General features: G+C 39.4%; 1 protein-coding gene across 1 annotated transcript in view; it reads right to left on the minus strand.

The window, feature by feature from the left end:
* The window catches only part of ANTXR2 (ANTXR cell adhesion molecule 2), a 103,955-nt gene that overhangs the window by 29,064 nt on the left and 49,723 nt on the right, over positions 1–25,168 (minus strand). Inside the window, exons 11-16 of the mRNA XM_088531655.1 lie at positions 23,126–23,204; positions 19,787–19,882; positions 14,017–14,058; positions 12,901–12,996; positions 8,748–8,915; positions 7,636–7,716 (exon numbers count right to left, since the gene is read on the minus strand). Of these exons, the coding sequence (XP_088387781.1) occupies positions 7,636–7,716; positions 8,748–8,915; positions 12,901–12,996; positions 14,017–14,058; positions 19,787–19,882; positions 23,126–23,204 (562 nt within the window). The remainder of the gene's footprint in view (positions 1–7,635; positions 7,717–8,747; positions 8,916–12,900; positions 12,997–14,016; positions 14,059–19,786; positions 19,883–23,125; positions 23,205–25,168) is intronic.

A 25,168-nucleotide genomic window follows, 5' to 3' on the forward strand; every position in this document is an offset into this window, starting at 1 on the left:
ATCAAACTCCCTTAGGCTCTTACAAAAATTCTCAGCAATGAGTCATCAACTGACTTTCTTCTGAGATCATTTTCTACAGGTCCCTAAAGATACCTGTCCATCATTTTACAACTTTTAGCAGATTTTATGCTATACTATAATACAACATAAAATATCCCCCATCTACTTCGGCACAGAATGATATAAAATGTTCTACTGCTGCCCTGCACTTCCCACCTGCATTTACCCTCTTCAATCAGACAGTAATATTTTGCATCCAACAAAGAAATTTATATTTCAAACCATTAAAGGAGTTCTGTTGTTTCGATTGGAAAAAGTGTTATAACAAATTCCAAGAAAATCTAAAGCTCTTTAATTTGATCAAACTGATTTAAATTGCAAAGTATGGATTACAAGAGTAAGTAGTAATATTAAACTAACATTGTGGGAGAATATGGATAGAAATGTGCATCAAAAATAAAGCAGTCCTTGTATGTGAGGAATCCTGAGCCCTGGAGTATCAGTAATGCAATGGTAATTGAAGCACTGTCCTTAGGGGGTTATGTTAAAGATTCAAAGGCTGTAGGTCAGTGAAACTGTTACTTATCATCTGGTTAGCTGTCCGACAGAGGCTGTTTAAGAAAGATCGTGAGCGAAGCCTATTTAAATTGAAGTGATTGATTTTCATTTAGCATTTGTCCACCAGAATTATCAGAAGTTGCAAAATTCATTTCAGAGTGACTTGAAAGGAACAGAATCATATGTATCCATATATATTTAGTGACATGAAGCAGCATTAATAACTCCATTACTTGTAATTGAATTATTTTTTTTAAGACTGTTTTTAAGTTACATGAAGGCTGTGACACAAGCTATCAAAAAGCAGCACATTCAACATTAAAAATAAATGTTAAGGATGAGGGCATATCATTATGTCACACTGTTGGGGCACAAAACTCAAAGGTATTGAGACATTGTAATTTATGGAGGGATGTCAGCTAGAACTTAAAAATATACTGGGCTCTGGCAACATGCAGCACAATCACTTCTTTTGCTAGGTAGAATTTTCTCCTTTATACAAAATATACATATCTCTGAAGATCAGAAGTATATGTTGCTTGAAAGCAACCCGTAAAGCCATTAAAGCTCAGTTGTTCAGAGAATATTATTGAGTATGAAAACTCAGTTATTTTAAAATAACCCAAGTTACTATAAGCTACTATATTAAACACTCAAGTGTTTAATTTTTTGTTTATTCTTAATGGACCTGTAGCACCTTATGGACTATGGACAAGCAAGAATTACTTCTAAAAATAATAATAATTTTGCATTATGAAAGTACATAAAAATTAGAAGCAATAAATCTAATTTTTCAAACATTTTTCCTTTTCCTCCCCACTATCCACCTCTAACAAATAACTGTCATATTCATTCACTCTTATTGTATGCATTACCTACAGTGCGATTTCAAATAGTTTGAGTTCCTCTTTCTTATCTGTGATTCACAGGCATCTTTGGCAAGTATAGTTTTTTATGGGATGCCTCTGTGTGGTATTACAGGAGTTAACACATCTCTATGGAAGAGAGAATGCAATTTTTTAAAGAAACTGGACAAAAGTTGTGGATAACAGTTTGAAGAGGCAACACAATACCCAAGGAAGGAATTAAGAATGTTGTTTCAGGTTGTTTGATGTGCATCTCCATTGATAGAGGTTCCTACCGCTGCTTTGCATGGTCTGGCTTTAAGTGAGCAAAGCGATGCCAAAGTCCTTCCCAGGCAAAACTGTTTTAATCCTTGTGGTAGTCACTTGTGTGTAAGTCCTCCCTGCTGCTAAACCAAATTTCTCCCCTCCCTAAACTCAGCAGCTGGAACTTCTAGACCAAAACATGGCAAAGAATTCTTGTTTGCTGTGACCACTTTAAGAGCATTTCCTTCTAACTAACCACTTGATGTCTCACAGTACTTGCATCCTCCTTCGTAAAGCCGGACACAGCAGGGCCTGGCGCTCTCAGCAAGAAGCACAGTTTCCACTGTCAATCACACAGACCTTAAAACAAGAGGCCTCCTTTTTTAAACATCTGATTAATCTTGTGAATAATCATCTCTAAGTAAATGAAAGACCTGTAGATATTTATAGTGTAGCCTGAATCTACACAGAATTCAAAAGCCAGGACTCTGTCACAGCACTTTCTCTTCTTGCCTGGTTTATATACTCAATCTATAATTTAATATTTCCTCTTGCATATCCTCCTTCCTCATGCATTCGGTAAACATCAAAGTAGTGTTACTGGGATTTATTACATAGTTACACTGTAGCTGTGGATAGGTATATGTCTATCCATTCTGGCTGTCCTACAGCAATTCATTTAGAAATAAAAAGAAAAAAAAAAGAAAAAAGTGAAGGCCTGAACATTTACTCAAAGAAATTGTGAAAGATAAAATGAAAATGTTTGTTCTTGAGATTTGTATGTGTTTGTATGGCCACAGGCACATAGCAACATGTCCCTGCCTGAGCAGGGGGTTGGACTAGATGATCTCTAGAGGTCCCTTCCACCCTCAACCATTCTGTGATTCTCTGCTGCTCTTTTGTTGAACATTAAGGCAATATGAATTTGCAAATCAAAGATTTCCATTTAAAAGATAATCTAGGTAAACAGCATAAATAGTAAAAATAGATACACATACATATCAACACATATGGAGATATGCATGTTTATTGTTATATAAGTGTAGTCTGTGTGCACTGCGCTGTTTCGTTTTCATCTAGTTTTGCAAAGGAAGCGTAATGCCTCTGTGCATGCAAATACATCTGCAGCTATCGGCATGCACACACAATATATATGTCTATATATAGGTGTGTGTGTGTCTGTGTACTTCATACAGAAATATGTACAAGTGCGTGTAAATTGTGTGAATGTAAATATGAGATAGGCCATACGTCCCAAAAGTCCCAAAGGAGCATCTGATGTTGATGTGTAGTCAGGATGTTAAGGACCCTCCTAATTAATAACCCAGATTAAAACCTCTTGGCAATCAATTAAGATTAATGACAGAAGTCATTCTCTATCTCCCTACACCCGCATCGCGGGCTGTGAAAACCCTGGGTCGTGCAACTTTAATCCTGTTATCTGCTGCCTTCTCTATCTGAAAAGCCTTCAGATTAACACGGCAGACATTATCGAATTTACAACCAGCCGCTCGGACAGCTGCCCTACTTTTGGCAGTTAATGGAAAAGGAACTAATCTAGTTAAGAGCATAGGACTAGTTCATAAATCTGGACACACAAGACAGTTAAAGCTGTCACATCTCTTCTTGAGAGCAGCAGCTGAATTAACCTGTAGGCTTTCTTGCTTTTCCTTGAAGGTAGTCAGTATTTCTGTGAACTGGACTAATGAGAGATTCCACATTAACGTAAACTACATTGGACTCCACTGTACATAAACACTATGCCCAAGCTGGGAGTTGTGTTTTATGGCTGAGCTTGGTTAGATACACACTGCCCTCTCTCCAAAGCTTGGAAGCCAGGTAGTGATTAAATATAATTGCTTCTGCTGCAGTCCATAAAAGGTTGCTCTGAGAAATTAAGAAAACAAATGTGCTTTTTTCTCTTTTGATTCCTGCTCAATGAAATGAACAGTTATTGACAAAAACTGACTGCCAAATAAAACGTTTGCTTCTTCATATAGCATGGGTGAAGAAAACTGTAATGCTCTTCAGGATGGCAGAGACAGTATTTGACAGCTGTAAGAAATTCACATTCCACCCAGAAAAGTTTGACTTTTTCTTTCTTAATTGGCATGATCCCATGTAGCCAGCACAGCTCGAATAACCATCATGCACACGTGTGCATTTTAAGGGGCCTAAAACCCTCAGCAAACAGCTAGCTGCTTGTAAACTAATGAGGACTGCAAGAATTCCTCTGTCTGCAGCAGCTCAGGTTTCTAAAATGCTTTTTTAAAGCATGTCCTAGATACACAAAGGTATATCCCCTGCTCTGGGATGATTGCGCTTCTGTCACGACCTTTTACCCAACCATGTAGTGTGCTGTTGTCTAACAACCAGCTCTGGTGCAATCTGAGATGATGAACTATTTATCGCACCATTACAGCATTTTGTGGAATTGAAAGTTACAGTACTCCTGGTTACTGCAATTATCCACTTCTTTTTCCAGAATACTGAGCTTTCCTTTGGACAGTGCAAGGTTGAGTGTGCTTACTGCCACAGACTTCTAACAATGGTTATAGTACTCCACGATTGACAGTCTGAGCTAATGATTTGGTATTCTCTGTCTTAACTTCAGGCGCTAATCTGTGCATCAAAAAAAAATAGCTAAAAGAACAGGGCCCAAGCATGCTGTACAAGCAATGCTGTAAATCCATTTTCTTTCTCCTGCAGGAACAAACTCGGTGAAAGTTAGAGGCGTTTCAGTGCAGAAGCAACGGCAGACACTCCTGTGCGAGCCACAGGGAGAGCACGTGCATTCAGCCCTGTGTCCCGGTTGAAGTACAACACTGTGATGTGAAGGTTATCCTAACCTCACATCAAACCACGACACCCTTGGACAGCTAAGTGCTTCATGAAACAACCTGAAAAGCGCCGTGCTTTATTCTTCTTTACCCATTTAATGAAAAAGGGAAGAAATTGTAAATTAGAGTATGAATGCATTGTGATGCATCATTTATAAATTATCTTGTTAGTGCAGAAAACAAAACATTGCTTTGAAAACAAAACAGTCTACTGATGCGGACTCCACTATGTTTGATGGGAGCCCTTCAAAAGAGTTTATGACTTAATGGAGGCTGTTTATGTGGGGACTTCGATCTGTACCTGCTGTCCCCTGTCACTCCCTGGAAACTTGGTGGCAGATGTTGCAGCGTTAAGTTGTCTCTGAAGTGGCTCTCTGTCCCCATCTCCCCACCACAACAGAGTCAAACTATATTAGATCTCTTTATTTGTGCCTGAGGCATGTTTGGGAGCGCAGCTGTGGCCACCCCCACTCTACCTTTAGTGTTTCAGCCCCCAGGCGGCAAATGTGAGACCAAAACTGTTCTGCCACTCTCAACTACATCTGCTGACAATCCAGCAGCCTCGCTGCAGGCTGCTGAGGACCTGTGCCTCTGCTCTGAACAGATGTCGGCGACAACCTGCTAGCTCACACCTGTACAAGCTTCCCTAATCTCACGGATTGCCAGCTGAAAAATTTATGACTCGGAGGAGTTCCGTCCACAATCAAAGCTTCCTGACTGCACTGCGGGCAGCCCTCAAACTGGGCCACCCTCAGCATTAGCTGGCAACATGGAAAAGGTGGGAGAGAGGAGGAAGTAGTAGTGCTCTCTGCTTTGATACTTCATGCCTACATTTCAATTACTTGATCAAGGACTTGAATTCAGTGGTGAATTCTTGTACAAACCGGAGCCACCAAGTTCCTAAGCAATAAAAACAAACAACAACTGTGACTACCGCTTACCCTGACGGTGCTTCCGGTGTGTGTGCATGCATGGCTCACCATGCACACGTTACTGCTTGTCTGTTTACTGGCTTAAGCCTGCAGGGGATACAGCAAGGGATCTGTAGCTAGCAAGTTATGAGTAAGATTTTCCTTTGAAGACATAAAACTCAGCCAGACAGAAAGTACATTTTCAGTGAGCTATAGGTCACATCATTATTCTTCTGTGCAAAATCTACTTTTTTTTTTTTTCTGTGAGGGTTACTGACATACTTATCTCCTCTGTTTATCATAACCTAGATGCTGGTCAGTGTCTTCCTAGGAAATCCAGACTGATCCAGACTTCTCAGTGGTTCAAAAAAGCCTTCTCTACCCAGCATTTTTTATAGAAACTACCTGACTTAATAGTCACAATTCCTCAAAAAAGAACTTGACCAACGATCTTTAGCCTGTTCAGTTATTATTTCATCTACATTTCTGTTATACACTCAATTTACTTGTTAGACTGTGCTGTACTATTTTGCATGTAGATTTACTGTATGTAATTCTGCTATGTGTAATATGTTTCATCCATGCAAGCAGTAAATAACTTAACTTGCAAACACAACAACTAGAAGGTCAGTATTGCAGAACTATACACAGAGCATGGCTCCCTATTTCTGGCACTGCACTTTATCATTCTGTTCCTTCCAACACTTGCTCTGTCTTGTCCTAAATAAATCTCAGCCTTTCTTCCTTTACAACAGTACTAAAGTTTATCCTATTCACCGAAAAAATAATCTAAATACTAGTTGCCTCTCATCCTCTCAAAGGTAACTCCTTCCCTTTAGCTGCTCTAATTCTCGTACATCATTTTTATGGTGTATGTTACAAAAATAGTGTTCTGGCACGCTGTTTCTGTAGCATTAATCCAATTTCTTTGAGCTCTTCTCCTGGCTTTCTGTTTTCTTTGATAACGCATTCTTCACTTTCATTGCTCTGCAGTCCAGAGCAGATGCTGAGCAGGTAGAAAATTCACAGTCCAGTGACAAGCTCTCTATATTATGCAGGAGAGCAAGGGACACTTTTTTGAGTTGGGTACCAAAGGGGGACAAAGATGAACATTAGAATGATCTGAAGCTCATCTTACAGATGCCATGCAGGGAGAGAGGCGGCACAGTACCAGTGGCAAGAGAGAAAGTGATCTAAGGAGAGCATCCCTATTAAACTGGGAAGAACAATTCTGGTTCTTCAGATAAGCCTCATACATCTCCCTGTGAGCTAATGCTCAGCTGCTGGGCTAGATCCTCAGCAAATGTAAACTGACATAGCCTGGCTTTTCAGCAGGGTTCTGCTGCCTTACAGTGTCTGAGAACCTGGTCTGTCATGCCCGTCTGGGGCCAGTTTACTGAGAAAAAGCTGATGTCTCAGAGGAAATAGTTTGCTCCTAAGTCTCTTCAATGTGTCATAAACAGGAAGCTGAATGATTCTAGTAGATTTGAAATAGCTTAATGGTAAATAAGTTTCCAAAGTAAATGCAGTGATGTAGAGTAAAGCTTTCTTAAGGTGTAATAGCCAGAAGTAAATGATCTAGCATTATTGTAGAAAGGTCCAAATAATAACTATTCCTGCTACTCCCAACTACAGCAGTCTTTGTTGTGGAGGCCACTTTTTCATGGGTCATTACCCTGCAGAAGAAAGGGCCGCAACACAAGTTCCTTCCCTTCTTCCTCTGAATGCTGCATTTGGCATGCTTTTTTTTAAAAAACCTTTTTGCTGCTTTTTTACTCTAGGAATATTGACCAACAGGAAGCAACGTGCTTGGAAGTTATCAATGGTTACTTAAAATTGATATATTTTTAGTGCTGTGATTGCCACACTCTTACGAACAGCTTGATTTAAGAAAGATGAGCAATTTTGTTACAGAGGGGTAAAACTGCATGAAATCTGCATCATGTTCTTGTCTTCCAACTGCAAACACACAGAATACTTACAAAATTCTTCATTGTACTTTCAGGAGAGCAGTGTTTCTGCAGCGTTTCTTGTCTGGTGTGATACCCCTTTCAAAGCACTTTTTTCCCCAAACATTATTTTTCTTGTACCATTCTTTTGACTGCATGGCTTTCTTTAGCTAAGCTCTTGGAATTATCAGTGCTTATCTGTCTCTAAAGCCTTGCTCTAACGTGCCCCTCTTTGCCCACCCTAGCTGCCATGCTCCCACACACCAACCTCATCTCCTTGCTGTGGTCGCATCAAAGAGACTCGGTCGTACTGTCGTCGTAACAGCGCCCACAGTGCATCAAGTCGACCCTGGGACAACAGAGTAACAGGACTTTCAGTATGATAAAATCAATCAGTCGACAGTCCAAAACATACTAAATTACCATTCAAGGAGATTCATGGCGAAATATACTGGTATTTACTTTGGGATGAATTGACACATGTCCATCTAGGATTCGTCCACAGAAAGGTAAGTGCTTTTACAGCCTGTACAAAGCAAATCTGTCATTTGCAAGAAGCCTTGGACCTTCTCAGCACATAGCATGTAACTATGTGCTGTACAGTAAGTCCAGCCTCTACTGAATGCATCAGATTTACTGGGAGTGCTCAGACTGCCTGTGCAGAACATGTGCAGCAGCCTTGATGCTTGTCAAGAGTATCCCACTCAGTAATTTAGGTCACTTTCATGTTAAGAATGGACATATAGGGATTTATGAAGACAGAATGGCCTTATCCCAACTCTTAACTAAACCTGTCTATTCTCTGCCTCTGTATATTTAAAGAAAAGTGTTTATGGCCCCGTCTTCAGTTTCTGAGACAAGCTTGTTACATTATGCCTCCTATGGGTTATGTTTGTTAGGGGTTTGAAAGTGTCATAGCATCCTCAGGGAAAATTTTATACTGTTTGTTTTCTCACTTATTTCAATCAGAATTTTGCATTCTGTTGGTTTATATTATGTTTTTTGTTTCTTGACTAGTAATGTAGTCACAGGTAACTTAGTAAATTGCTACAAACTCTGTACAGAGACCTTTATGCTTAATTAAATATACATTGAGATAGATCAAATAGCTATAAATACAAATATAAATATATTTTGATTCTATTACTGAAATACACATCCTGTTCTGTGGAGAGATAACAGATTGTAGTACCTCATGCTGAAGTACAGCACTTAGGGCTAAAATGTGCTCCAGCTGTTTGGTCTGAGATGCATTTTCCTTCCAGAACTACTTGAATAGGAATACTTGAGAAACGAGATACAGTTCATCAGACATAAGACTAGCACGGTGGACAAAATTCTGCATTTTCTACAGCCACATTGTGCCAAAGACTAGATTACCTTAATTGGTGTGTACCACTTCTCCTGAATGACTGGTGAGGTAGGCTTTGGTTTAGGTGGTTTAGGATGAAAAGGCTCTTCTGCTTCTTCTGGGAGCTTCACCACAGCATTTTTTGCTTTTTCTAATCTAGCCCCTTCTTCTGTAGATCCTTTATCACCCCAGCGAACCTGAGAAAAGACAGAGTACAGCATAATTACATTGCGTGTAAAAGATAATGGTAGATAAGAGAAGTAGCTGAAAAGAAGTTTTAAATTTGGAAGAAATTCTGAATAAACAAGAGATAAACATTGAGGAACATGTTTATTCTTCCCATTTTACTGTAAGCATTCTTATACATCTTGCATTTCTAAATATGAGTGGCTGTCAGCAGCAAAAAGTCAGAGAAATACTGAAAAATTCCAATATGTATCACATGGAATGTATAAGGAAATCCCCCCAAAACCTTCCCTCATTAGTGACGTAAAACTATCATTTGTAGTTCTGATTTATCCTGAAATACAAGATCTTAATCAGGAACTCATGAAAGCTTAGGCTTTAGCCAATGTAGATTTCTGAACACTGCATGTTTTTCAAGATGCCCAATTTAGGTAGCAGCACTTTAGGTAGCAGGAAGATTTAACAGAAACTCCTTGAAGCTGTTCAAAGGTATCAAAGTAGTTCTGCAAGAAGATACATATTGGAGAAAAGGCAGATGAAGTGCTAAGCTGCATAAGTAAAAATCTAACATGTAAAATGTGCATTTTATCACTGCCACAAAAGATATAGAACACATACAAATAGTTCAAAGGGAAAAGAAATCTGGATTACTGCTGTTAGTGAGGCAAGCATATATTTCTACTTCCAGAAAAAGTTGTACTGACTATGCTGTAAGGAGAAATACAGAAAAAAAAAAAAAACCTTCCATCCAAGACAGATTGTTTGTCTTAATACAGTAATCCTATTTCTTCTTGGGATTGAAACATTGTGCAGCAATTTGAACTGGTATGCCTGCTGTATTCTACAAACAAATGAACAAGACTGTTTTTTTCACTCATCTAGAAAGAGCATCTAAAAGCTATGTGTGGAGTTGGAAAGTTCTTAGTTTCAGTGCAAGATTTTCTTAATCATGCCATCTGCTAAAATCTAGCCTGTAAAGAAGACCCGATATACCTAAAGGCAGGAAATGAAATTCTGACATTGCATGTGTCATGCTCATGAGTCATGAAAGTGTTATTAGAAAATTATTCACTGCTCTCATGGTGCCAGCCTGCCACTGCAGGATGCCACCAACATGTTAGTTTTCTTTCAGGGACCTCCAGACTGGAAATACAAGGCATAAAAAGAGAAGAACCCAAATAAGAGAAGATTAACTGATCTTCCACCTTGCGGAAGGAATGGAGAGCACCTCTGCATAGTGCTTGATTACAAATTGATAGCTACATGCCAGTTCTGTCTTGCCAACTGTTCAAACAGCAGAAAAGTAGACAGAAATACAGTAGGATGCAACACCCGTCCCACTGCAGAGAGGCACAAAGTCATTTAGCTGCCCAAGAAAAAGACACACTTCTGGTCTTCCCTCTGCTTCCTGGAGGGAGAAGACTGCTCTGGGTCCTACTAGGAATGCTCCATAATGTGCTGGGATAACTATGCCGTAGGATGGCAGAAAAAAAGCAACCTGCTTTCTTCATCCTCTTCATCTTCACACACAGAATGTGCTGCTATGGTGGGTGAGGAAAATATATAACCCTGACACCCCGCACAGACAAATAAAATGCCTTGGAGGAAAATCATATCATTTTATCACCATCAACAAGTGTCTTTCACCAGTGCAACTTCAGCACCGAGAATGAGAACACTAAAGTACAGCAGAGCTTTATTTGGCCTGTAATCCTATTCCTCACCTTGATAAAATGCAGGCCATCCTTGCTTAGGAAGGGAATTGTTTTCAACCTTTCAGTTATTTTGAATCATACTGTTTGGCTTGCTTAATTGTATCTTTTTCTCCCCAGGGATTCCTCTTTCTGAAATATTAGAATGGGCTTTCATGTCCAAGTAGACCCTGCTGAGTCATTAAAATGCATCTGTATCTTTCACTGTGATCAATGGTACTTTTACAGTGTTTTTTATGCAGTTGTTAAAATGTATTTTAAACACTGTTAAAATCATGTAAAGATAGATAAAAGATAGAAAAAAAAAAAAAGACCTTCTCTTTCAGATTGAAATGGCTCCACCCACAAGAAACTGCAATCTGGGGAGCCTGACAACACAACTTCGGTATTCAAATTTAAGAGTCCATAATGGGTGGAGTCTACTAATGGCATCCTAATCCTTTAAAGCTATACCTTGGAGGACTGAGCAGCACTAGCTAAATTATTCTGGCCTGTCATGGTGGCGAGGGGTGGGGAATGGGAGTGAAACTAGTGGGAAAGGCAAAAGTGAATGAAGTTGCCCCAAAAAAGAATATAGCATGTGAACTGAAGCAGGACAGGAACGATAAGAATAAGTTTGCTAGCTCCTTCTCTCCTTTCCTCTGTCTTAGGAAACTGCCAGAAGAATCAAGCTGCCAGAAGAATGACAGAGCACAGAGCCACAATAAAAAGCAGCCAAGTGAGTGAATGACCACATGAATTGAAAACAACAAAGAAACATAAAAGACCAGACCAATGATTGTTCTTTGCTACATATTTATCATCAAGTAAGTAATAACCTCTCTTTGACCTGTTAACCTTCATCATTGTTTAAGAAAGTTCTTGTTTTCTCTGTGTTTTCAACACTTTCTCTGCCCTGATTCACAAAAAGAGCAACATACTCTCTTGAGGCAGTTAAAGACACAGGGCTTGGTATTGCTTAATCCAGAAGAGCAGAAAATGCACAATTAAGCCAGTAGTTTGCTCAGCTACACTGTTACAAATACTACCGGACATAGGTGGAGCTTCATATTTAGGGAAATAAAAAGGAGAGCCCAGCTCTGAGAACGGCTGAACACGCTCAAGAGAAGGCAAGAGACCCGGCTCCGCAGAACAAGATGCCCTTCAGGAGTCCAGCTCTGATGTTTGTGTCATCAACAATTTTAAATGGTTTACATCTTTAGCCGTCCAAATTCTAACAATAGATAAAAATGTTTTCTAAAACCAAATATATTCTTCTTCTCTTCCTTAAAGAGGAAATTGTATTTTCACCATGTGATAAACATGCATTTTTTTCCTGGGTACTGATAATATTTGTGGTCAGTGGGTATCAGTTTTCCACAGGATGGGGACCCATTTCCAAACTGATAATTATTTAAGCTCTGGAATCTCTTCTAGAGGCTCCTGAGACATGGCTTCTGTTAAGAATCCAGGCTTATAATTCTTCATGTTGGAAAGCATTTTCTAGTTTGTATCTGAAAAGCACTGCACAAAATGGTTTCTTTTTTAAAAGCTGGGCTCTTCTAAATTAGCAATTCTGAACTGTTGAAGGTAACACATATAAACAAGACAGCCTTAAATTGAACACACATTCTTCTCCATTTGAAAAGTGCTCAGACAAAGGTGGTTCTTAGGGCCATATATTTACTTAAAGTTTGATCAAGATTGTCAATAAAGGCTTAGATGGATATTTCAGAGAAAATTTCCCAGATTAAAGTTAAAACATGCAGAAAACTGCTTTGCAAATCCCGTAAAGGCTGACTTGACTATAAAATCTGACATAAGGACATGCCCATAAGGATGCACATTTTTCATTCTGTTTTAATTAACATGATGCTATCATGTCTCTTCAAAGACAGGCACTGTTGTCGCTGTGAGTTCCTTTGGGATCAAGCCTCTCCTTAGCATCACCATTGTCAGCGCATTTGGCTGGCCCACAGTTGGAGGACTTATGTTTCACTGTAATTTCTTCCAAAACATTCAGAAAAGGCTCTCACTCTCTCTTTCTCATTAGCTTGATGGAAAGAGCATGCCTTCATGCATCTATTTAAAGTTCCAGTCAAATGGAACTACTGAAAGCTGTTCTTTCATAACCAAGGTCAGATTCATTCGATATGGCAAAAATTTTACAAGGCTTATGTCACTGGGAAAGAAGCAAACATTATACCATTGTATTTCCAAGACACTTTAAAAGTCTTTGTTTCTACCATCTGCAGCCTCAGAAATCTTGTGCTTTAGTGATTTGGCATTTCCACTGAGTACAAACCTCCATTCTTTTAATTCCTCCAACTCCTCGTCCACCATAATAGGAAGCATCCACTGTGGGCCATTTCTTGGTTGGTAAGGGATCTTCTTCTTCTTCCTGTCCATAAATACAGATATGTTTACTTTTAAAAGAGATACTTCTTATTTTTTTTTCTCAAGTGTCTATCTATCTCATATATGGTTTCATTAGATTTCAAAGAAAAAGGGTTTTCCCATCTTAGGTGCAAAGGACCAGATTTTTAGGTTCCCCCAGTGATAATCAGTCTCCAAACAGTATTTAATCATGTCTACTTATGTTCCCATTTTTGAGCATGAGGAAACATTTGTGGCAAACACTGTGAAAGTCCAAATGAGGGCTCCAACTACGCATTGTAGTGATCATAATTTGTCTTCACTAAAAAAAACAACCAAAACTCACAGAAGAAAAGGGATTTTCAGAAGCTTTCGACACAGAAAACATATTGCCTTCAAAGAGCCAGATTATCAGCCCTAGTCATTCGGATTCAGCAGACAGTGCTCAGCAGATTGGCAGATGAAGGTTACACAACCAAGCACTGTTTCCTAAGCCAACCTTTGTCAAACTTGCTCTGCTCAGTAAAGTACCGTAGCATGGACCTAACTTTCAGAATAAGCTTGAATGCTTCAAGCGGCCAGCTAAATCAGGATTAGGAGGAAAAATATTGGAAAACATCCTTTTGTACATGATTGCCCATAAAAGGTGGAGAAATTCCCCTGTGAAGATTCTTCAATGTTTGGAATGCTAAAGCTGCAGGAAAATGCTATATCAAGTCATTTGGTGATTTTTTAGACTATCATAGAACTACCCCATCTCTCTGCTTTTACTGCACACTGGGAAACTTAATGTTAAAGTGCTCTGGGACAAAGTCCCAAAATATTTCTCTGGATCTGGGCTTGACTCATGCTGCACTGAGATGACTGGAAGAGGGCAGAGATTTGAACTTTGCCTATCCAAATGTCTCATCTTAAGACTTCCCACTGGTTTGCTCTTCCCTCTTTTAGCAGCTAGGACTAAGAGACAGATGTGCAGAGCACAGGAAAGCACAGGGGAATGGTATCATGTAATCCATGTGGTCCATGGAGCCCCACCATACTATACCTCTTTCGGAGCTGTTGGAGGTGGAGGCGGATCTTTGATGACCTATAAAAGACAAACATACAAAAACATAAGTAGCTGCAATGACAGCATGAAAAAGCTGACAGAAAATTTCAAGTGAACTGTTTCTGAATCCTCCACATCTCTTTGCAAACTGGCAGCCACTGCTGCCAAGTCTCTTGGGCACTGATTATCAAGGCCTTCTGGAAATTAACACCACCCTTCTGATAGCAAATAAAATCAATTGACTGGCAGACACTCTCTGGGCACATGTGTCTGCCCCTTTGCTTCCTGACCGGATAAGATTCAGTCATTCTAAGTAATTGCCAGTGATGAAATCCTATGGAATTAATTAGCAAGCCTAGGAGGAAAAGCAACCCAAGGTCCCTGTGAGGTCTTGTATCATCCTGGGCTAAGATGCCTGCTCTGTCGTGCAGGAGAATTGCTGGCCTAGTGACAAGTGAGAAATGCCTACTGGTAGCTCAGGCTTCTCCTCTAGACATTCAGATCATTTCCATAGATCTCACATTACAGATAATGATTTAAATGTGGAGCTCCTTGTCTGTTCAGTGTGGAGTGTCTGCATTAGGGAGTTACAATCACAGGACTTCTTAAAGTGTTGCTGGAGAAGGACAGCTTCTGTTAGGGTAATTTACTTAAACCTTATTCCCAACTGTAAGACTACTTGGCTACCCAACTGGAATTACCTCTTTATGTGATTGAAAGAAAAAAAAGAGACCAAAATAAGTTCTCTGTTAGGTAACTGAGGCCCTGCATTTGTGCTGCATGAAGCTTTAGGTTAGCTTATCTTTTTAAAAAGCTACAGAATATAAACATGACATTTAGATCATTTAAACTTCTCCCTCCAATTTCTTGTGAATTGTGAATCTTAGAGAGTTCCCTCGATACTGACAAGAAACAACGGTAAAGTGAGAGGAAGAGGAGGACCGCAATCCTCATGAAGGATGATAAGAACAGAAAGCACAGGCATTGTTCCATAAGACAAACAGGTTAGTAAAGCTAAGAAGAACAAGCAATTCAGTTGTTTTATGAAGAGTCATTTTCTGTGTGTGTTAGGTAAAAATGACAGAAAAAAGAACGCACGAATATAAAGCAGTCTAATTCTGCTATGCCTACGAGCCCAACTAAAATTGTCCCCAATGAGAGATACTTAAATTGTAAGAGTATCTTAATCGAAATATATTTTCTTCACTCTCTGCTACTAATTGCAGTACTTTCACTTGCTCTTCCACTGCATATAAATAATGTGTCATTGCGCAGATGCCTAGCATCATACATAAAAGAATAATCTTTTTCTTGACCATTACTCAAGAGTAATGATTGACATTTGATTAACATTTCAAGTCCAAATGGCACCAAAAATAGTTACTGCTAATATAAGCTATGTACTTTTAGCCCTGGATACCGGAATTACATCAAATAAGAGAAATAAGTAATGGCACCTTTGGAGTTATTTTTTCACAGTACTACGAGTTTTATATTGTTTATTAAGCCCAGAGTACTTTCAGTGGATTGAAAAATCAATTATGGATTTTAAATAGACATCTCTTTTTTTTGTGCCAGGACATTGCAAAAACTTGATAAAAATGTTTTTCTTTAAATATTTTTGAGTATTTTCTTGTGAGCCATCAAGAAGTTTCAGAATACTTAATAGAAATCAACTATTTAATTAATCTAGCATTCCTGAAAGCCAGACTGGAACTACTGCCTTAACAGAAACATAAACACAGAGCATGGAAGAGATTCTGAGAGTTATTTGAGCACTGAGCAAGATTTTAAAAGATCTTTAATTCTCACTCAAAAGAGTTAAAAGACAGGAAAAAAGTAAAAACTACTTTCAGTATAAGTGTCACGTTATCTTATATATTTAATTCTCATCCTTCTTTTCCGTCTGCCTATCCCTCTCTTTAGCAATGATATCACTCTGCTTTCTATAGCCCTATTATTCTTATATCCTAGAATCTCTCCTGAGCAAAGACGACTTTTGATTCTAAACTTTACGATGGGGGCTAAGGCCTGCTTGGGCCAAATGCCTATCCATTTTGACAGAACTGAAATTTCAAGCGAAGTGAATCAAGAAAAATGCCACTTGCTGACCTCCCCAGGCTTCATAAGCCAGCCCTGCGGAAGTTTTTATCTTACTGCCTTAGCGAAGGATCCAATCCCATGCCAGCTGCTAAACTCCCTGAAGTTACACAGTAAACTCGATTTGAAGTTAACTGATACATTAATTAGCTGCTATTTCTAATAGCTTCAGAAAATGAAACTTGTTTTACATATGACAGTGGTGTGAGAAAATAATCTGCTTTGAGTAGCAGATATTCACCCCTGCTGACAGAAGTGGAATGTAAATGCCTGCATCCTTATGTTTCCACAGGCTCCTCACACACTCACACACTCGCGCTTGCTCTCGCTCTCTCCCTCTCACACACACAAAGAATATTCTCAGTCTTGTCTGATATTTCAAGGAAAATTAGCAGAAAGCATTTCTAAAAAAATCAAATCAAGGAACCCATGCAGCTTGGGCAGAAAACAATGCAAATGTAGCATAAAACTGCAGATATTGAAGATGCTAATATTGCAAAATTAACTTTCCCTGAACTTTATTCAACTCATTGAAATCCTGAAGTCTCTGAATAATGCTACTGTGTTATTAGCCACATGTAGAGATGGATTCCTCCCTAATTTTGTTTTGGTTTATTATCAGCATTGCCGGGCAAGGCTGCATCTCATTTATTTAGCTGCAAAGAATGAAGACTTGAGTTTGGAGGAGAGCCGATTTCTTAAAAAAAGAAAAAAAAAAGTTAGTTGCTTCAGGCAACAGTCCCTTTGATCTGCTCATTAACACTTTTCAAATGTTCGAGTGATGTGGGCATTAGGAAATGTCAGCACCAGAGCCTGAAGCCAGCTTGATGCGATCATATGTTCTGATATTGAGGGAAGAGTGAAAGAACTGTCAACAGTGAACTGCTTTAAGAGAAAAAGGAAGGAAAGGGAGAAAAAGGAGTCCCCCCACCCCAACCTGTAACTGTTTGTACACGGACTTCATGTCAAGGCCAATTCCTAGGATGAAGCAAGGGCCCAAACCAGCCAAGGCTCATGACTTGGGCAGCCTGCAGACAGTTGGAATTACATACCGGGGGCTCCAGATACTCATTCTGCTCTGCCTGTAACACCTTTTTGTCCTCTTTTCCCCTTGATTCCAACTTATGTGACATTTTTTAGGCTTGAGGACTGCCGCTTTCTTCCTTGCTCCTATTATTTGTCCCACAAAACTGAGCGCTCCCCTGTGCCAGGCAAGCAGGCTCAGTGAAAGGGAAGAGCTCCTGCCTAACGTCAACATGCTCCTCACGGCAAGGAGACCGTCACCAAGGCTCTTAGCCAGAAGTGGGGCTGACCCATATGTAAGCACAGCAGGTGCAGAAGAGAATGGGAGAAAAGAATGGGAGCACACTACAGTGATCTGAGGAAGCAGCCATCAAGGCAAAGAAGAAAGGAAAAGTAAGCATTTGGTAATAGGGTCCATGTAAAATCTGCGGGTTTGGTACTCTGTAATTTTGTATCAGTGTGCCCTGAAATGACCATTTTAAAGGAAATAAGATATCCATGAGACGTGGCAGGAAACAACAGGGTACCAACACTAGCATTCAAGGCACTTTGGTTTTATTGCTCTTATAGAAGTCAGACTACTTTTTAACAACACCTCATTGACTCACAGCTTGCGACTTCCCTTAAAATAGACATTTAGTGATATTACCAAATACTCTACCCAGAAAAGATGCTCAGGATGAATTACCATGCCTGGGAGTAACCATCAGGGAGGAACAGACCTAAGCACAAGGTGAATCAGATTCCAAGGGCATTTCGCCACTGCTGCAAAGAGCTCTTTGTGGCAACACACAAGTCAGCTCTGCACAAGAGAAGCCAGAGGCCTGCACTGATGTCACTGTGCATCTCCTGCACCCAAGGTAGCAGCGCTGCTCTGCAGTTCACTATACAGTAGATCTCTTTTACTTAATTGGGAGTTAATTTGAGGTATTCCTCCACAGCTCTGCACAATTCATTTATATATACCTGCGATGCAAACTGAGCTCCGTTCATTTCCAGCAAGCATAGGCTGCTGTAGTTGATATTTTAATTTATTATATTGGCATAGCTACCGTAAACGCTGGAAATTAGCGCTACAGAACTCTACAGTTGACTTCGTTCTTGTATGAACTCTGACATAAAAATACAGAAAGTGTCTTACTGATTGTCATTACGAAGTCATCACTGTAAACAGAATATCTGCTCTCCAAGGACTGAGATACTGCAGTCACTTTTTACTGTAATGAAAGGAAAATGCAAACTGTGTCAAGATTTCCTACACTATGGGAAATGACCAGCATGGATGTCTGGTCACTGGCTGATGTGGCAAGTATTTTGATTTTTCAGTAAGCTATACATGTATAAACCTGACTCTGAAACAAAAAAAAAACCGTTTGGCAAATGATTAAATCTGCAGGTACAACTGAATATGATGGAATCTGTAGAATTTCCAATCGTAAAAGACTGATTTGGGTCTCACATAAATTAGACATGCATGGATATACTATGACTGACAGAGATATTCAGCTAGTGATGAAAACAAACAAATAAGCAAAGAAGACCAAGAGTTTTAGTGAGGCAACTTGTACTAAGTGCAATTAGGAACGAAAGAAACTTTCCTGGTAGCAGTCAAGTCAAGGGTAAGCGTGTTTGTTTTTAAAATAAAAAAGAAAAGCTTTAAAAGTCAGTAGGAGACCTAAACGCAAAATGGTTTGTTTCAGAAAAGCAGCTCTTGAGAGGGAATAATATGAGCATTCCCAAAAGACTGAACAAATAGTAAAACACGACTCATTCAAAGTCATCCATTTCTTTTAAGAATCCTATGGGTGTCTGCAAGTAGCTCAAAGGAGACCCTGAAAGAACTTACATGGATTCATTTAACATTTTAGTTATATTTCTCCTGCAGTGTGAAAATGTATAGTCAGCAGAGAAGAGCAGTTCCTCTGCTGCCCTGCTTTCCACAAGCCTGAGACAAGTGTACAACAAAAACAATGACAGTTTGGAAGCAATCTTGCCTTCTGAAGTCCTCGGCACATCATTGAATTGAATGGGTAATAAACTCTACCAGTTTAAAACCTCAAATGTGCAAGGAAATAGAGGGAGCCAAGCGAAGCAGCATTGTTTGCTGCTAGAAGGATAAAGCGTGTTCATTATTCAGATGAAATGAGATGTAATGTGTGCAAGATGAAAATTTAATTTTTTGCATGGGATTAATAAGAGAATAAGGGATTTCCAACTTGAGAGCCCATAATGGACTACAAATATCAATTTTAGTGATAGTACTTTTAAAACGGTCCTTGATTTCAGGATAACATCTGTCCACCATTATGGCCAGCAACTTTCAAATAATAGAGAAAAGTCTTTTATCAAAGATTTCACAAAAATGTAACACATCTGCTCGCTGAGTAGAAAGCCAGTGAGCAACACACAGCCTGCTCATGCTGGTATCTCTGAAATCCAAAAGTACTGCTAGGAGCACAGTCCATAGCATGTAAACACTTCTGCTTACAGCATATCACTAATGAAAGAAAACTGCCTCAACAGATGGCTCATGTCACATATAACTCTCAGACTTAACCTATTTCCTATTGTATTACCTAACATGGTATGAGTAATGATCATAAATTACATACCAAGACTTTTTTTTTTAACATTCTTTACTCACCACTTTGCAACAGAGGGGCCAGAACCACCAGAGAAGACCAAGCGCCACCAAAAGTAACAGCACAAGAACAGCAATAAGTGCTGCAACTCCACTTGACTGCAAAGAAAGCAGAAAGGCAATGTCAGTAATGTTACAAACAATTCCTATCTGTTTTTTTCCACTCACCCCGAAACAGCTCCCTACTGACTGACACAACCAAACAAATAGCTCCCAGTTACTGGCTCATTTCTTGCCAGCATTCCTCAGAAAAGAAGTCTGCTCTGAGGGAACAAAATTAAAAAAGCAGAGTATATCTACCCAAATATCAACCAGCCGTCTAATGGGACCAGCACTTGGTCTGTTTGTACTCACTGGGGCAGTAACAACTCTTGGGTTTTTTAGGCAGAAAATTCCAAGAAACCAACTGGTCTGTGGATCAGAAGTGCCCTTCTCTTCTCACAAAGGTGTGTAAGGGTGGGTGTACGGGGGGAATCTTTGCTAGCAATACAGATATTTTAGTCAGGCTCTTATGCTTATAGCCTATGTGGTCAAGTAATAGGACAGACTACTAATTCACAGTGCACAGACTATACCACAGAAACTGCCTTTGGAATAGTGGCATCTGGACCTGAAGCTACCTAAGGAAGACCTGGTGACTTCCACTGCTTCTAGTACCTACTACTTTTAATGAGTAGGTGACTAGATCATTTCACACCATCTCAAACCCACACCCTAGAGATACTTTTCCTCTTAATCCTTTATAGACTGTGCTGCACTTCTTGTTTAGAACAACACTGAGAGAAAAATGGACCAATGGCCTTTGGAAAACAGAACTTGCTCAAAATTCAGCTGCAGAAAAAGGTGAAAAGCACAGGGGACATTTGGGCAATCACTAATGCTAGAGCTCAGCATGCATATTTCTCTCAAAAATTATATCAAAGTTTTATTGAAGGGGAATTGGTGCAAATGGAAAGAGAAGCAGAGCTTTATTCAAAGGGTGTGTGGGTGACCATACAAACACCAGGCAGTGAGGCACACACAAGGGAAAAATGAGGCACAAGCCTCAGTGCCATTTTTGTTTGTTTTCTCTGCAGTGGTGTGTGTTTGCTGGGGGAGGCTGGAACTCGTAACTCTCCTATACCAACCAGCCATCAGCTGCTCAGCCATTAGAATTAGTGAACAATTCTAGCAGTGACCCACTTCTTGCAGTTGCCCATCTGCTACTATGGAAACCACAATTTTGCTTGTATGGAGCTCTCTTTACTGCTACATGTATGAAAGACAAAAAAAAAAAAAAAAAAAAAGATGATCACTGATCGCAAGTGCTCTGCTGTTTTCCTCTGCTGTTTTTCTTGTCAATGCACATCTTTACTCACTCTGTTTCTGTTTAGTTAAAACTTTCAACTGCAGAGAAGCAATGAAAGAATTCAGCAGAAGCAGAAGGGGAGTTTTTTGCCTTACCTCGCAATTTGGTATCATCTGCTTTGCATCAGGGCTTTATTTTTACCCATGTCTATGCTTTTAAAAATGTTTAATGGGCACTTAACACATACAGTTACTTAGGAAGGGACTGAGATAAAGAGAATACTCCTTGTCTCCAGCATCCCCCTATGACTGTATTGGTCTGGTGTTATCACACTGAGAGGCTAATCATCATGTTTTGGTGTAAGATCAGAATGCTTACAAATTATAAAGAGGCCTTAGGCACAGCAGCATGATCAGGTACTGTGTGTTTCTTCAGCTCTAAATTCATTTATGTTTTCTTCCTCAAACTTAAGAGCTGAGCTGAGATGCATTTGCCTTCTGCAGTCACTCAAGTAACTTAGTTTTAGAAGGAATGCAATAACAAATACCAGTTTTTCTCTTTCAGGTTAATTACCTGTGAGTGATGAAAATGCTGTTGGAAAAATACATGCTGATGAGCAGAAGGCTGTGTTCTGCATGCGTATGTGCCTAACAGGAAAGCTGCGCTGAAGTCACACTTTGAAATGAGACAAATTAAAACCTCTATCTATTTGACATGTATTTTCAAAACCTCCATTCCTGCATAGTGTTCTCCTATTTAACTGCAACACTTTTAAATATCGTGACTATGTAATAGAGAAGAGAGAAGCAATAAATGGACAGCAGAAAAATGGGATGAGAAGCTTTGTATATTGAGTTTTCAAAGGCACTAACTGTATTAGCATGGAGTTTATCCTAAGAGCTGTTCCTGTTTTTTTTCTAAAGCTATGATAAAAGGAGGATATTCACACTACTGAACCTCAGGTGTAACTTGGCTACTCTACTCAACGTAAACCTCATTAACAGGGCTGAAAACCTAGACTGCTTATTTAGGTGCCTTATTTAGGAGTCCAGAGCTGTACAGAGTTAATCTTCTCCCATGCCAGGCTGAAGACCTGAGGTTGTGCGTTCCCAGGTTCAGGAGAAGCTGATCCTGGGCAGTGGCCGCATGCTGGGATGTGTGTGTGCCTGTGCCACACCTGACTCTTCTGATATAATTCTGTTTGTAGTAAGTGGGTCTCTAACAGCATGGAAGCTTCCCAGTATTTTCAAAGCCAGAGCTGTTGTAATGTATTCAGTGAAATATAATTGAAAAGCTCTAGCAAAACCTAAGACCAGAGCATATACAGAATATGCAGCCACCGCTTGGATCACACTATAGAGCCAGCTGAGGTAGCCTGGGGGAGGAGGAGAATACTGGGGCTTTCCCTCTGCATACAATTCTGCATATGGTCTAAATCAGCAGCTCCTGAAGCAGCTAGCGAAACAGATGCAGCCGCAACGAAAGGAAGAAAAACCCTTATTAAAGAGCCTATGTCAGAAAACAAAGATAAATCTGCAAGCCTGCCATGTGAGGGATTTTTTTTTATGTATTATGTGGAAGTCCTGGATGATACACACATTGATACTTACATGGAGTTCTACAAAAAAAGGCATTCCTTAAATAAAGCTATCCAGCACCTTAATGGGAAGAATTAAGGGGACTATTTCATGCAACTTCTAACAAAATCCTATCTCTAATCCCTCACTTTGAAACAGCTGAAACTTCCTTGTGAGTCTACTGTTTTATTTTTAATGAAGTCTAAACATCTTTCAAAATGCCAAGGAAATTATTTAAAATATGTATTTTATATATATGTTTATGTGCACGTTTATATATTAAAAATTATGTGTCATTAGATGTATATCTGCACATAGGTGTATTTTTCAAGTTAGGTTGTTTTGTATGTCCCGAAGAGCTAATGAGGCTTGCTGTTCTTTGAGGTTCTCTACACTGCGAGGTCATGCAAGGATAAAACTCTTAAGAGAAGCTGAATTTCATTTTTTTACGTTGAATGATGTTAGCCATTTACTTACACACTCGGAAGCAGTAATTGTTAATGAGCTGGACATGAAAGACTGCCCTTCATTCAGACTCACCAAAACTTCTAGGGTTCTGGAAAGAAAGGAAAAAGCAAATGAGCAACCACAAAGCAGTGACTAGGAGCACAGATGCGCAGGAACGCGCTCGTCTGCCATTCCGCGGAGGACGTGTTCGGAGGGAGAAGAGGGGAGCCAGGGCAATGGAGCCGCGCCGGACGCGGGAGGCGCCTTCGCAGGACCCATCACGCTAACATGCCTGCCTTGCATCGGCATCTCTGGAAAGCTCTCATAAATACTGCTGTTGGGGTTGTCCTTCGCGGCTTGCAGAAACTGATTTTTGGTCATTTCAGACCAAGCTTGCTTTCCCACAACTCATCCTGCTTCAAGTGAGCTGGAGTGATAATTTGCAGTCCCCTGCAGATATTGTGTTGATGACTATTCGGAAATAATTTTAGTCTTCTCAGCAAAGAGAACTGAGCAGAGATATCCTTTCTGTATTCCATGCAACATAAAATACTCCAAAAAGTTTTATGCAAAATAAATTGAAGATCAATTGTAAAAACAGCATTGTTATATCTGTTACATAAACATCTCTTTAGTCATATGCAGACATTATGGATAAAAATGTTGGATAATTATAAATGGTCAAGACTTTCTATAAATAGCACATAAACACTGCATACAAATAGAATGTGGTTTACATTTTACAAATTAACCCTAGAAGAAAACAACACATGGTGAATGTTAAACAGAAGAAGACTCTTCAGCTTCTCTGGCTTGGATTCCCAAGATTCAGACAGTTTATATTATGCATAAATGTAATTAAATAAAAATATAGATATCCATGAACTAAAATGATTAATCATTTATACTGTTCTTCTTATATGTCATGAATTTTTATTCTGGCACAAATGCTTTAGTCAATATGGAGTTCAAGGCTATTTTAACTAATTTGGCTAATTTCTTTTTCAGTTTTAGTAAAAATGTAGTAAGATGCTTCCACTGAACTTATTTTTAAATGGTCTGTGTTATGATCTAAGGGAAAGAATAACTCTAATTTATTTCTAATTATTAATGGAGTAAGTGAACCAGAGCAGATAAAATAAAAAATTCATTAAATTTATTCCTAATTGAAAAAAAAATAAACTGCAATAAAACTTTCTAAAGATGAATTTTTGAAATGTGCCATTTCTTATTATTTTTTTAACTTTAATTTCTCACATTGCCAATTTAATGAGAACTCCTGCAGGATTTTTCAGCAAGACAATCGTGCTTGAGTTTGGCTCGCAAAGCAATCCTATTGACTTAAACAGGAGAAGGTATCATTCAATGCACTTTGTTGAACAGAGAAGGATTTAAGCACGAACTGTGCTCTTGAAACAGATCCTAAATCCTGAAAGGTGTCCCAAAAGAAATTTGGGTGTTTAGATTGTTGAACCTTTTGGGGATTTGCACAACAGAAACATAACACAAAATGCATTTCTCTGTCCCAGGTCAGTAACATGGAGTCCAGTGAAGCTGATGTGATTGCAGTGTCACATCCTCTTGTACGCTGGGCACACTGCTGCTTGGCTACGAGTGTACAGGTTAAGTGAAAGCTGAGTGCGACCCATAAATACAAATGAATTCATAGCACGCAGAGGTATTTTTGGATGACAGTTTTTTAGCTAAGTACAAATTCAAAGAGGAAAGCTTAATCTCCAAAGTGTTTCATTTCCCCCACATTAGCCCTGTCTCTTTTAAGAATGACTGAGTTTTAGGCTATAGAGGCCATATAGTTTTAGACATTTGATGCTCTACACCATTTAGGTTATATAGTTTTAGACATTTGATGCTGCACATCAAATTTTAAAGATGGTTACACCCAAGAAAGGGCATTCATTGTGGCTTTGTTTCCTACACATAAAAGCTCTTTAGCCCTTCTACTTTTCCAGAACCTCCCTGTGAAACAGAGGGTGTGTTCCCACTGAATGGTGCCATTACTGGGATTACATTGTTTGGCCCAAAGCCCAGTGGCACAGGAAGAACCCTCTCTGA

The sequence above is a fragment of the Tinamus guttatus genome, unplaced genomic scaffold (assembly GCF_059628265.1).
Source record: "Tinamus guttatus ecotype Peru unplaced genomic scaffold, ASM5962826v1 Tinamus_guttatus_pri_ptg000423l, whole genome shotgun sequence".
Lineage (NCBI taxonomy): Eukaryota > Metazoa > Chordata > Aves > Tinamiformes > Tinamidae > Tinamus > Tinamus guttatus.